The sequence below is a fragment of the Bufo bufo genome, chromosome 4 (genome assembly GCF_905171765.1).
Source record: "Bufo bufo chromosome 4, aBufBuf1.1, whole genome shotgun sequence".
In the NCBI taxonomy this organism is placed as follows: Eukaryota; Metazoa; Chordata; class Amphibia; order Anura; family Bufonidae; genus Bufo; species Bufo bufo.
In genome coordinates this window covers 306,809,403-306,824,523 of record NC_053392.1, presented here as the reverse complement: position 1 = coordinate 306,824,523, position 15,121 = coordinate 306,809,403, and the positions used below count along the sequence as shown (strand labels likewise).

Sequence of the window (15,121 nt, the reverse complement as noted above, 5' to 3'; positions counted from 1 at the left end):
TTCCACCCCCGGTTCAGATGGACTCCCATACGAATTCTATAGTAAATACAAGGAGTTTATTCTCCCTAGACTGTTGGGGGTCTTTGCTGAATCGGTGGAGGATGGGAAACTGCCAGATCCAATGATGGAAGCCGTAATAACATTAATTCCAAAAAAAGGCAAGGATCCTGCAGATCTGGAATCGTATAGACCAATCTCACTGCTTAATGCAGATGTAAAGCTCCTTGCAAGGATTTTTGCCACAAGGCTCTCTAGGGTTATTTCCTCCATTGTCCATCCAGATCAGAATGGCTTTATTCCAAACAAGGGTATGCATCACAATCTGCATCGGCTCTTTGCCAACATACAGGCCCCTGGGGGGACTACCCGCTCCATCCTGTCACTGGATGCCTCTAAGGCCTTTGACAGGGTGGAGTGGCGCTTCCTCTGGAGGGTTCTGACAAGGATGGGCTTTGGGGAAAGATTTAGAAATATCCTTAAATTAATGTATAGATCTCCCACGGCAAAACGGAGTCTTAATGGGATCCTGACCACTAGTTTTGATTTAAATGGAGGTACGCGGCAGGGCTGCCCACTATCCCCACTGTTATTCGATATTTATATTGAACCTTTAGCTTTGGCAATCAAGCAGGATGATCAGGTTAAAGGATTTGGAACACTAGGAGCGCAAGACCGTATCTCTTTATATGCGGATGAAGTTCTTTTTTTTATAGACCACACGGAAACAATTCTTCCTAGAACTATTCAAATGGTTAAATCATTTGGTGAGGTCTCTGGTCTGCTTATAAACTGGTCTAAGACCAGTTTGATGCCAATAGACCCGTTACCTCAGAAAGAGGCTCTCGTGACCCAATTGGACATTGTTGACACTTTTTAATACTTGGGCTTGATTATATCGCCCAGGGTTGAAAATTTTGTACAACTTAATCTGATCCCCCTAATAATGAAAACTAGAGCTAAAATAGGGATCTGGCTGAGATTTCCCCTATCTAGAGCTGACCGAATTTCACTGGTTAAAATGGTGATACTATCACAATTCCTTTATGTGCTCAGGAATACAGCTACCTGGATAGAAGACAAATATTTTAAACTCATGGAAAGAATAATTAATGATTTAGTGTAGGGAAGAAAACGAGTTCGAATAAAACTCGAATATCTATATAAACCACTGGAGTGTGGGGGTTTAAACCTCCCCTATCTTAAAGGGTACTTTATTGCTGCCCAGCTATTGATGTGCTATGAATCAAAAAATACTGCACTTCTAGGGAGGCTAGTAGGGAGTCATGTTCATAATAATATATTTACCCTTCTGGAATCTGAGCTACTTAGGAGCCATGAGCGGGGTTACAGAGAGACTATAAAACTACTTTTAAAAGTGTGGGCTACTACTAGAACATGGCTGAAGGTAAAGGGTTCACTCACATTCACGCCTCTTTCGCATAATGTACACTTACAGACGTTAGATGGTATTGCAGCGGACACATATTGGCAAAAGAATAGAATTTTGTATATCTCACAAGTAGTTAAGAATAGAGAGATTAAGTCATTTACAGAGCTATCACATAATGTAGAAAACCTTTCATGGTTTAGGTACTTTCAACTGCGTTCAGCATTATTTAGCTTGGACGATAAACTGGTGTTGGATATAGATAGTTCATCCTTTTTGAATGATTGGATAGGGAGGACACCGTTTAGAATGAAGGTTTCAAATATATATAAACTATTAGTTAAGGCACGGTTTAGTGATACACAGTCACCAGGACAAAGAGCCTGGGAATTGGATTGTCCGAATATACAATTAGAAGGATGGGGGAATATTTTTGCGAATTTAGGTTCACTATCCCAGAACTTTAATCATGTTCTAGTACATTTTAATATTTGCCATAGACTATATGTCACCCCTACATGGTTGAATAAATGTGGGCTAAGAGATACATCTAAGTGCCCTAGATGTGATACCTCAGGTGCGGACTATCTCCATATGATCTGGACCTGCCCAGAACTTATAAAATACTGGAATAGTATTAATAATTTCGTCACTTATAAACTTAAAATACGAATACCCTTTGAACCACAAGTGTTTTTGCTTAATGAGTTTTCCAAAATAAGTAGCCATAAGTATCAAAAAAACCTCGGACCTCGTTTGCTCGACATACTCCAGAACTAAATACATGGATAAACCTAGTTAACAAGGTAAAAAACTACGAGCAAATCTTGTATAGGCAGAGAGATGCGGATGAGAAGTGGATCAAGATATGGGGCAGTTGGAAGATTTGACTGGTTGTGATCATTTCTAAAACTTTATTTATGAATTTATTATTATCTTATTTATTTATTTATTTATTTATTTTTTGGACGCATCACAGGTTCGGGGTGGGGGGAGGGGGGCTGGTACAGGGAATTGGGATAAGGGGAAAATATATTGAAGAGGGGGAGTATTTACTTAATTCTTTTGTTTATTGTAATTTGTTTTGATATATTAATAAAGATAATTCATTTAAAAAAAAAATACAGTACCTGCAATGTGATCACTATGATTCGTTTTCATGGTGATCACATGATCAGGGGACACTGCCAGTTGGTCGCCGATCACTCCCTCCAGTATCTGGGATCTGAGCTCTTCATGGGACAGATTTCCCTGTTTCCAACGTGCATTCTTGCTCATGAAAGGGCTTTGTAACAATTGGCGCTTGCTCACAATCAGGTTAAGGTGCTATGCATACAATAGAGTAAGTAAACCTAACCCAATATTCAGACACTCACCAAGGTATACTGGTAAGAAGGCAATCTGAAGAAGCAGAAGCGAAATGCGAGTCAAGGTGCTTTCTATAATGGGAATTAGCTATGCTCAGTGGATTATTCCTGTTTTTATAGAATATTTTATCATAAACAATACTGGTTACAAGTGACTCATTCTTGAGAATTTTTTATTTATTTTTGGATTAAAACAGTGGTGACACACTTTTTAAACAGCCATGTATGAGCATTATATTAGCAGATGAAATCAAGCAGCCTGTAAAATTTTGTAGTGTCTGTAACATCCCAGAGTTATGTTGCGAAACTCTTTTACCCCTCTACAATCTCTTAAGTGTATTTATACGGTCATCTAATGTGATTTTATTTATTATTCTCACAAATGTGCATTATAAGCCCTGTTACATGACTATTGCTGTAATTTCTATGTGCACCAGCAGGTGGCAGCAATGTTTAGCAGAGACTTAGCTACAGTTTAGTATTTCTGAGCTGGAATAATTCATTCCAGTTTAGCAACCCCCTCGGTGAGGAGGTGTGGAATGTTCCCACATCCTGCCTCATGGGTGGGGAAGGAAGTTAGAGTTAGTGTGCCAGCCACCCCTGCTAGGGGAAGGCTGTGTGTGTAGGAGCTCCCAGTTCTAGGGATCCAAAGCCAGGATCTTGTCTCGGCTGAGACAATTGATCATCATTCCCAGCCTGAGCCTTGTAGCCTCAGCCGGTGAAAGCAAGCAGCCACCTCCAGTATTCCAGGAAGAAGCATACCCTGTGAGCACAACTGTGAGTAACGTCCAGAGACCAGGAGAAGCCAAATTCCTCCTCAGCTAGTCAGTCCTCAAGATAGCAGAAGATAGTAAGCGCAGACGATATAAATTCCTGCCACATTACAGAGCCACAAGCAGACGCCTTATCCTGCAAAGAGCTCCAGGCACATGATAGAAGCAGAAGACAGATCCCTGCCACACATTGCCAATATCTGCTGGGACCCAAGACTATTGCTATATCTCACTTGGATGAAAGCTGCATATAGTAAAGACAAGTTTGAACTTTATTCTAAGTCTGGATCTCAATTAATGCTGCAAATCCCTCAATTACTCCTACTAGCAACACACTCATTTTATTGCAAATGAGCCAGGATCCAGGAGTCCAGCCGTACCCAGGTAGGAGACACTGTTGACACTATTACTGCTACCATACAGAGACATTACACCACTCTGGCATTCCTAACCTGGTACGTGAGTTACAACACCTTAAAGGGCCCGGTGTTGGTACCCTGCGCACGCTGCAATTGGCATCACGAACAAACCATAGACTATTATGTACATTTCCTGACCCACTGCATAATTTGGCGTACGTGTAACTGCACCCACGGTCCGGCTCATTGCATGTCTACCCCGGGATAAGCTACTGCGATATCACTAGAATGTTAGAATGAAAGGCAGCGGTGTGTTTCCATGAGGTACTGTATGCTGATATGACATTACAAATGTTCTTCAAATAGCATGCTGAGACATCACGAGTAGGTTTCAGGCAGGTACACTGATATTTTTACTAAAAGTGGCTATGATAATGCATGAAGTGTCTGGATCATGAGTCGAAAATGATGATGCTCAATCAATAAATGATACATAATCGCAAAGATATTTCTGTGTGCCAAAATCTTCTCTTCTATAGGTTAAGGGCTACCAGCTTCTGTTTCATAAAAAGTACTGTATATTAACATGATGTAAACTGCTATGACATCACAAGTGGGTTTTCAGTAGGTACTGTGAACTGCTTTGACACCACAGCTGTGTTTCTGACAGGTGAAAAATTGTGACATCACAAGTAGAGATGAGCGAGTTTCTCAAAAATTTATTTCGGATGGTTCGACGAATTTCCCCAAAAGATTTGATTCAATCATAATTTATTTGCGGTGAATCAGGTTAATTCTGCTGTAGTAGTTAAATAATAATGTGAGTCCGTATGACACGCAGATGACAGGCGTCACTCTTAGAATCACTGAACACTTCACTCACAGGTGAAACTCAAAAAATTAGAATATCGTGCAAAGTTCATTTATTTCAGTAACTTAAAAGGTGAAACTAGTGCATGAGATAGACTCATTACATGTGTGGTGAGCTGGACCGGGGTATGCACTCTGACGCCAAATTATGCAATGGCTGGGTCAGATGTAGGTGAGAGTTTATAATTTTGTTTGTGACGCCAATTGCAGCATGCGCAGGGTACTAACACAGGGCCCTTCAAGGTGTTGTAACTCACGCCCCAGGTTAGGAATGCCAGAGTAGTGTAATGTCTCTGTATGGTAGTAGTAATTGTGTCAACGTTGTCTCCTACCAGAGTACGGCTGGATTCCTGGATCTTGGCTCACTTGCAATAAATTGAGTGTGGTGCTAGTAGGAGTAATAGAGGAATTTGCAGCAGTAATTGAGATCCAGACCTTGAATAAAGTTCAAACTTGTCTTTACTGTTTGTAGCTTTCATCCAAGCAAGATACAGCATTAGTCTTTGATCCCAGCAGGTATTGGCAATGTGTGGCAGGAATATATCTTCTGCTCTATCATGTTCCTGGAGCTTTGCAGGAAAGGACGTCTGGTTGTTAGCTCTAAACTGTGGCAGGAATTTGGCTTCTGCGCTTTCTATCTTATGCTGTCTGGGGACTGACTAGCTGAGGAGGAATATGGCTTCTCCTGGGTCTCTGGACTTTGACTCACAGCTATCTTCACAGGGTATGCTTCTTCCTGGAACTGGAGTTGTCTGCTTGCTTCTTCCAGCTGAGGCTGAAGGGCTCAGGCTGTGGATGATGATCAATGTCTCAGCTGAGACAAGATCCTGTCTTGGATCCCTATATCTAGGAGCTCCTAACACTCACACCTTACCCCTAGCAGGGGGTGGGTTACACTGACTTCTAACTTTCTTCTCTCCCCATGAGGCAGGATATGGGAGCAACCCACTCCGCTAACAGAGGGAACTATTCCAGTCTAGGAACACTAAACTGACTTAAGTCCCTGCCAGAACATTGCTGCCACCTACTGGTGAACATGAAGAATGACAACAATATACATTTAGCAAGGCTTACAATGCACATTTGTGAGGATATGATGTAAAATTACATTAGATGACAATGTAAAAGCTCTTAAGAGATTGTAGCGGGGTAGAAGAGTTTAGTAACACAACTCTGGGGTGTTACACATGCAAAGCGAGATATTTCAAGCCTTTATTTGTTATAATTTGGATGATTATGGCTTACAGCTTATGAAAACCTCAAAGTCACAATCTCAGGTACCTTATGCTCAGGGGGTATGGATTAATTAGCTGACTAGAGTATGGCACTTTTAGTCTAGAATATTGAACCTTTTCACAATATTCTAATTTTAAGTTGCATTACTGAAATAAATGAACTTTTGCACGATATTCAAATTTTTTCACCTGTATTTGGGCAATCACTGGGCCAAAACTGACCAAATAACTCAAGTGTGAACTCAGCCTTACAGGTAAATGTTCGTGTCAAGAAGAAGTGCCCTCCTTTTACACTGTCATCAGCTGATTCCACACAGATGTCTACAGAACCTGCTCTGTTACACGCTATATACTTTTTATATGAAATAAACACACCCCAAAACTGGTTGTATCAGATTGCACTTTCAACCCAAAAGCAAGGATGAATGGACGTACTTTTATATATGAGATAAACACACCCCAAAACTGGTTGTATCAGACGGCAAATTCACCCCAAAAGCAAGGATGAATGGTCGGTATCTAACCTTGCACTTGTTCCCCTTCTTTGTCCTGTATTATACCTTTATTTGTACTGTGCAACTATGGCTTTCTAGTGAATCTATATGGTACATCGCCACTGGCAGGGTATGTAGGGAATGTGTGTATGGGGGTTAAATAATATCAGGTTAGTGTAACCACCATTAGGCCCCTTTCACACGAGCGAGTATTCCGCGCGGATGCGATGCGGGAGGTGAACGCATTGCACCCGCACTGAATACCGACCCATTCATTTCTATGGGGCTGTTCACATGAGCGGTGATTTTCACGTATCACTTGTGCGTTGCGTGAAAATCGCAGCATGTTCTATATTCTGCGTTTTTCACGCAACGCAGGCCCCATAGAAGTGAATGGGGTTGCGTGAAAATCGCAAGCATCCGCAAGCAAGTGCGGATGCGGTGCGGTTTTCACGCACAGTTGCTAGGAGACGATCAGGATGGAGACCCGATCATTATTATTTCCCCTTATAACATGGTTATACGGGAAAATAATAGCATTCTGAATACAGAATGCAAAGTAAAATAGCACTGGAGGGGTTAAAAAAAAAATAATAATAATTTAACTCACCTTAATCCACTTGCTCGCGTAGCCCGGCATCTCCTTGTGTCTACTTTGTTGAAGGACCTGTGGTGAGCATTATTTATAGTTCAAGGACCTGTGTTGACGTCACTCCGGTCATCACATGGTACGTCACATGATCTTTTACGATGGTGATTCACCATGGTAAAAGATCATGTGACGTACCATGTGATGACCGGAGTGACGTCATCACAGGTCCTTGAACTATAATTAATGCTCACCACAGGTCCTTCAACAAAGTAGACACAAGGAGATGCCGTTTCTTTGGATAGGACCGCGCTACCTCTGGAATCACAGAGAATCCACAATCGAAGCCAGCAAGATATTCACAAGCATGGGGAAGCAAACAGGCCAGTCAAAACCTCTCCTCCTCTCCTTTCCAGGCTTCTATGGAACACCAAAATTGCATCCAATAGTGAAGTACCGTCATGCAAGTCGGAGTAAAAACGGTTTTATTATACTCACAATGCACACGTATAAACAAGCAGTATACAATGGATCAAATCACGGGCTACGCGAGCAAGTGGATTAAGGTGAGTTAAATTTTTTATTTATTTTTTTTAACCCTCCAGTGCTATTTTACTATGCATTCTGTATTCAGAATGCTATTATTTTCCCTTATAACCATGTTATAAGGGAAAATAATACAATCCACAGAACACCGATCCCAAGCCCGAACTTCTGTGAAGAAGTTCGGGTTTGGGTACCAAACACGCACGATTTTTCTCACGCGAGTGCAAAACGCATTACAATGTTTTGCACTCGTGCGGAAAAATCGCGGGTGTTCCCGCAACGCACCCGCACATTTTTCCGCAACGCCCGTGTGAAACAGGCCTTAGTCTTTTATTATCTCTTCTCTGCCTGTCATTACGATTTTAATATGTATCGTTGACTATTTATTATATACTGTATTAAGGATTTGTGATATTTATATTTGTTTCTTGTGTTATATTTCAGTTTGGTGGTGGTTCTTCATTTATGCAAGAAGATCAAAGCTAAAAAGGTCCAACATCTCAAGTTTTTAGGTCGAGGAAAAGCAATTGAATTCCTCCAGTATCATGTTCTGAAATAATGACAACTTATCATACAAACTGACCTACCTTACATCCAGTTGCTGTAGCTGCAGAATTAAAGCAGGCATGTGCTTTTTCCCGTAAATCAGCAAGATCTTTAAGTGATGGTGCACGCAAATAAAACTCTAGTTCAGTGTAATCTGGGATGATGTTAGGTTTCACACCACCATTTTTTATTATTCCTGAAAGACAAAATATCTGTAGGTGAATCCGGAAAGTGTCAATCTGCGGGATACTAAAGTATTACATGAATGTGACAGAGCTCTATCAGCTAAACTTGTTATACTCTGTAATCTGCATCTGGATTCTGTAGATGTATATTATATACAAAATAACTTATTTATGTGATCATCTGGTTGTTCAAAAATCAGTAAAAATACATTGTGATGGAATAATGTTTTTTCCGTGCACTGTTCTCTGTGTAAGGGCTCATGCACACAACCGTACTGGCTCAGTGCCTATGCTTCAGACCGCAAATAGCGGTCCGCAATGCATCGGCACCAGCTGTGTGCACTCCGTATTGTGGTACGGACCCATTGTCTTGAATGGGTCAGCGATCCCCAAGATACGGCCAAAGGTAGAACATGTTCTATCATTTTTCTGTGCGGAGGCAAAGACACAAAAGCCCACTGAAGAGCTTCATAGTGCTTCCATAGGCTTCTGATCCGTGCCACCTCTAAAAAAGACAGGTAAAGTCTTATCTTCGGTCATATATTGCAGATCATGGATCTTTTCAAGTCAATGGGTCCGCATCCGCAGCACGGAGTACACACGGCTAATGCCCGTATATTGTAGACCCCCATTTACCGTCCGCAATGCCGGCACTGAGCCCTTAAGTTCATGTGCATGAGCCCTTATACTGACCAGAGGCCATACATCAGACATCTATTACAAATCTACAATTAACATGCACATTTGGTCAGTGGGTTTTTCAGTTGTATGTTTGTAAAGCATTTTCTTGTCACGGCGGACGTGCACAGTATAAAAGATAACACACCAACCAGGCTCCGGACGAGAGACAGGGGAAGGGCCACCTCCCAGTTCATCCCCGACCCCCCCCCTGCACTGCCCAGCCCACAGGCAGACCCCGAAGGTAGGTGTGCCGCGTCCTCCAGCCTGAACCGACAAAACCCCGAACTCCCCGAGATGGCGAAGTGGGGAGATAGGAGCAGCCCGCTCGCAGAGAACTCGGATGGGACAGACGACAATAACAACCAAACAAGAAATGACACTTATCTTCTGAGAGCAGGAACTGACAGCCAACCTTCCCTCCAAACTTCCCAGACCAAAATGATCAGTATAATCCGCTCAGAGCACTTAGCTGGAGACCATTTAAACTAATGACTCCACCCAGTGCACCTGATGAGAGGCAGATCCAGCACGGCACCAAAACAAATGCTAAACTCGTGCTGCTATCCTGGCCGACCTCCGCACATCGTCAGAGTGGGGCATGACAGTACCCCCCCCTTCTACGGGTGACCTCCGGACACCCTGGACCAACCTTATCCGGATGGGACCTATGAAAGGCCCTCACCAGTCGGCTGGCGTTGACATCTGACGCCGGAACCCACATCCTCTCCTCAGGACCGTATCCCCTCCAGTGCACCAGGTACTGGAGGGAACCCCGCAGAACTCTCGAGTTGAGAATCCTGGAGATCTCGAACTCCAAGTTTCCCTCGACTAGAACAGGAGGAGGAGGCAAGGGCGATGGTACCACCGGTTTAACATATTCTTTAAGTAAAGACTTGTGGAAGACATCATGGATCCTCCAAGTCTGCGGCAGATCCAGTTGAAACGCCACAGGATTTATCACCGCAGAAATTTTATACGGACCAACAAATCTTGGACCCAGTTTCCAAGATGGCACTCTCAACTTGATATTCTTAGTGGACAACCACACCAGATCACCCACACACAGGTTCGGACCAGTCACACGTCTCCTGTCAGCCATTTGTTTATACCTCTCACCCATCCTCTCCAGATTCCCTTGAATCCTCCGCCAGATAGAGGATAAGGCATAAGAGAATCTCTCCTCCTCTGGCATCCCGGAGGAACCAGACCCAGAAAAGGTACCAAACTGAGGATGGAAACCGTATGCGCCAAAAAATGGCGACTTACCCGTGGACTCCTGCCTACGGTTATTCAATGCAAATTCTGCTAAGGACAAGAATGAGGACCAGTCCTCCTGATTCTCAGCCACAAAGCACCTCAAGTAGGTCTCTAGGTTTTGATTGGTACGCTCCGTCTGACCATTCGACTGTGGATGAAAAGCCGACGAGAAAGAAAGTTGAATGCCGAGTCGAGAGCAGAACGCCCTCCAAAACCTGGAGACAAACTGCGTGCCCCTATCAGAGACCACATCCGAAGGAATACCGTGCAATTTCACAATATTATCCACAAAAATCTGTGCAAGAGTCTTAGTGTTAGGCAGACTTGTTAGTGGTATAAAGTGAGCCATTTTACTGAAACGTTCGACCACCAAAATCACTGTTCTCCCGGAGGAACTCGGCAGGTCCGTAATAAAGTCCATGGACAAATGCGTCCAAGGACGAGATGGAATAGACAATGGAAGAAGTGAACCAGGCGGTCGAGTATGAGCAACCTTTGACCGAGCGCAGGTTTCACAAGCTGTCACGTAATTCTCAATACTCTTACGCAACCCTGGCCACCAGAACCTCTGGGACACCAGATCACAGGTGGACTTACCACCAGGATGTCCAGCGAGAACAGTATCGTGATGTTCCTTGAACACCTTGTATCGTAGGCCCTCAGGAACAAACAACCTCCCTGGGGGACACGAACCAGGAGCCCTCTCCTGAGCTCCCAATACCTCCATCTCTAATTCAGGGTAGAGAGCGGAGACCACCACTCCATCCGCCAAAATCGGCGTTGGATCTTCTGAATCACCTCCCCCAGGGAAGCTGCTAGACAAGGCATCTGCCTTGACGTTCTTGACCCCTGGGCGAAAGGTAACCACGAAATTGAACCTGGTAAAAACCAATGACCATCTGGCCTGTCTACTGTTCAGACGCTTGGCAGCTTGCAGGTAAGCCAAATTATTATGGTCTGTATACACAGTAACGGGGTGAGAAGCCCTCTCTAACCAGTGACGCCATTCTTCAAAGGCCAACTTGATAGCTAACAACTCCCTATCTCCAACATCATAATTCCTCTCTGCGACCGAGAGCTTCCTGGAGAAGAAGGCACACGGGACCCACTTGCCAGGAGAAGGACCCTGTGAAAGCACCGCCCCAACCCCCACCTCTGATGCATCAACCTCGACCACGAATGGCTGAGATACATCCGGCTGCACCAGAATGGGAGCAGACACAAAACGCTCCTTAATAGCCGAAAAGGCCTGCAATGCCTCATCCGACCAGACAGAGACATCAGCGCCCTTCTTGGTCATATCAGTAAGAGGTTTGACTAGCGTGGAATAATTCGAAATAAATTTTCTATAATAATTTGTAAACCCCAAAAACCGCATCAAAGCTTTCTGATTCTCCGGTCGGTCCCACTCCAGAATCGCCCGGACCTTTTCGGGGTCCATTCGAAAGCTGGAATCAGAAAGCATGTATCCCAAGAATGGAAGCTCTTGCACCGCAAACAAACATTTCTCCAATTTGGCGTATAACTTATTCTCTCGAAGGATCGTCAAAACCTGTCTCACATGATCCTGATGGGTCTTCAGATCAGGAGAATAAATTAAAATGTCATCTAGGTAGACTACTACGAACCTCCCCACCAAGTGATGAAAAATATCATTGACGAATCGCTGAAACACTGCTGGCGCATTCGTCAACCCAAAAGGCATTACCAGGTTCTCAAAATGACCCTCGTGCGTATTGAAGGCCGTTTTCCACTCATCCCCCTCCTTGATCCTGATCAGATTGTATGCTCCTCTCAAATCCAACTTGGAGAACACCTTGGCTCCAACAATCTGATCAAAAAGATCAGAGATCAAAGGCAGGGGATATGGATCCCAGACTGTAATACGGTTCAGCTCCCGAAAATCCAAACACGGTCTCAGTGATCCATCTTTCTTCTTAACGAAGAACAAACCTACAGCCACTGGAGACTTAGATGGTCTAATATGACCCTTTGCCAAACTCTCGGCGACATACTTTCACATGACCTCTCTCTCGGGTTGAGAGAGGTTGTAGAGCCGAGACTTAGGCAATTTAGCCCCCGGAATGAGATTCACTGGACAATCATAGTCACGATGAGGGGGCAATTCCTGAGCCCCACCCTCCGAAAAGATGTCCGAAAAATCTGAGAGATACTGAGGCAAGGCCGTAACGGACACTTCAGAAATAAATGTGACAAGACAATTATCCGAACAAAACTTGCTCCAACCAATGATTTGTCTCGCTTGCCAGTCTATAATTGGGTTATGTCTAGACAACCATGGCAACCCCAAAACTATTGGAGCTGGCAAATCCTTCATGACGAAACAGGAAATAATCTCAGCATGTGAATCACCCACCCTTAAATGAATACCATGAACAACGTGAGTAAGGCTTCCCTGAGAAAGAGGGGAAAAATCAATAGCAAAAACACGAATCTCGTTCTCTAACATGCAAGTACTTAGTCCCAAACCCTCAAGAAACAGAAAGTCAATTAAATTTACCCCAGGACCACAATCAAGAAAAACATCAACAAACACATTTATAGACTCTAGCGCCACCATAGCTGAAAGGAGAAATCGGGAACTTGCACACCAGTCTGCTCCACCACACCATTCATACTACCAAGTGTGAGGGGAGTTTTTTTTTTCTCTCTTTTTTCTTTATCTCTTCCCCCTGTGGTTCAATATACGGACAAGAAAAAACAAAATGACCCCTCTTCCCACAATAGAAACATAGATTGTGCACTTTTCAAAAGTCTCTACTATCAAAATGGCAAGATATCTGACCTAACTGCATGGGTTCCTCCCCTACCCCAGAGCAACAAGCAATATCACCCTGGGCAGCTGGTGAAACAAAACCACACGCAGGAGGAATCCCCTGCACGGAGGGACCCTTACACCTCTCTCTGATACGTCTATCCAAACGTATAGCCAAAGACATTGCGTTCTCCAAAGTATCTGGGTATTCATGAAAAGCGAGAGCATCTTTCAACCTTTCAGATAACCCCTGACAAAACTGGCTACGCAACGCGGGGTCGTTCCACCCCGACTCACCAGCCCACCTCCTAAACTCTGCTCAGTAAACCTCAGCAGTATGTTTACCCTGTAGTAAGTTACGTAATTTTGATTCCGCCATCGAAACTCGATCTGGGTCATCGTAAATCAATCCCAGGGCTTTAAAAAATTCCTCCACCGACCGGAGGGCCAGAGAACCGGGCAGCAGAGAAAAATCCCAGGATTGCGCGTCCCCTTTAAGCAAAGACATGATGATACCCACCCTCTGATCCACATTACCTGATGAAAATGGGCACAATCGAAAGTACAAATTACATGACTCTTTGAAACTGAAAAAATCATCAGTACCCCCCGCAAATTTCTCAGGAAGAGCGACTTTAGGCTCCCCAACAATTTGACCTTCACCTGAAGCCAACACCCTCTGACACTGTGTGACCGTACTACGCAGATCCGCAACCTCCAGGGACAAACCCTGAATGCGGTCAACCAGTGCATCAATTGACACCATCACATAAACGCTGAGCAATGGCAGTCACAGTATGGCGGATTATAATGTCACGGCGGACGTGCACAGTATAAAAGATAACACACCAACCAGGCTCTGGACGAGAGACAGGGGAAGGGCCACCTCCCAGTTCATCCCCGACCTCCCCCCCTGCACTGCCCAGCCCACAGGCAGACCCCGAAGGTAGGTGTGCCGTGTCCTCCAGCCTGAACCGACAAAATCCCGAACTCCCCGAGATGGCGAAGTGGGGAGATAGGAGCAGCCCGCTCGCACAGAACCTGGATGGGACAGACGACAATAACAACCAAACAAGAAATGACACTTATCTTCTGAGAGCAGGAATTGACAGCCAACCTTCCCTCCAAACTTCCCAGACCAAAATGATCAGTATAATCCGCTCAGAGCACTTAGCTGGACACCATTTAAACTAATGACTCCACCCAGTGCACCTGATGAGAGGCGGATCCAGCACGGCACCAAAACAAATACTAAACTCGTGCTGCTATCCTGGCCGACCTCCGCACATCGTCAGAGTGGGGCATGACATTTCTATAGTCCTTTTTTCTATGTTACTGCCTTGTAAAAAGGATTTTCCAGGATTTTAACATCTATCAGTTTGGACTCCAAATAACCAGTTATGTAATTCACGCACCTCTGATCCCCCAACATTTGCCTCATCCCTTCTGTTATCCCTTCATGTGCACAGATGTAATTTTCCCTAGTGAAGACACATGAGTTCCTTAGTGATGTCTCTACTGTAATTGTATATATGTAGGTGGGTGGCTCACACCTAATAGCTACGGTGGGTGCTACTAGCTCAAAATTGGGAGCCCGATCCCAAAGATAATAGAAGCTTGAGATAAAAAAGAGAGAGCGAGCACTCACGACATCTGTGTCATATGGAAATAGTTTTACTAGGACCAGATAAGGTTATAACAATTATACATTCACTATTAAAATACATTCACAATAAAATGCAATAAACATAAAATAACTATAATATGGTACCAATTTGATTAACACAACTGTAGTCGGGGTAGCAAATTCCGTGGCCGCACTCCGTGACACTTAGGGCAATAGTGTCAGTATCTGTGAGTGGGATGGATGAAAAACGTCCTAAGAGTTCCTCATATGGGGCACTTTTTAACGGCTTGTCTCCAGTATGAGCGAACACAGTATATATTAGTTCCTGCAGGAGGACCCACAATTACTAATCTAGGATCCTATATGAACCTAAAAGGTTTTTTCAAGTGCGGGAGATGTATGGGGTGCAGGATGAGCCTACAAGAAAGA

General features: G+C 44.0%; 1 protein-coding gene across 1 annotated transcript in view; it reads right to left on the bottom strand.

Moving 5' to 3' along the window:
- LOC120999185 (peptidase M20 domain-containing protein 2-like) overlaps window positions 1–15,121 on the bottom strand; it is a 132,908-nt gene that overhangs the window by 50,026 nt on the left and 67,761 nt on the right. The window contains exon 5 of the mRNA XM_040430061.1: window positions 8,208–8,362. Coding sequence (XP_040285995.1) covers window positions 8,208–8,362 — 155 coding nt within the window. The remainder of the gene's footprint in view (window positions 1–8,207; window positions 8,363–15,121) is intronic.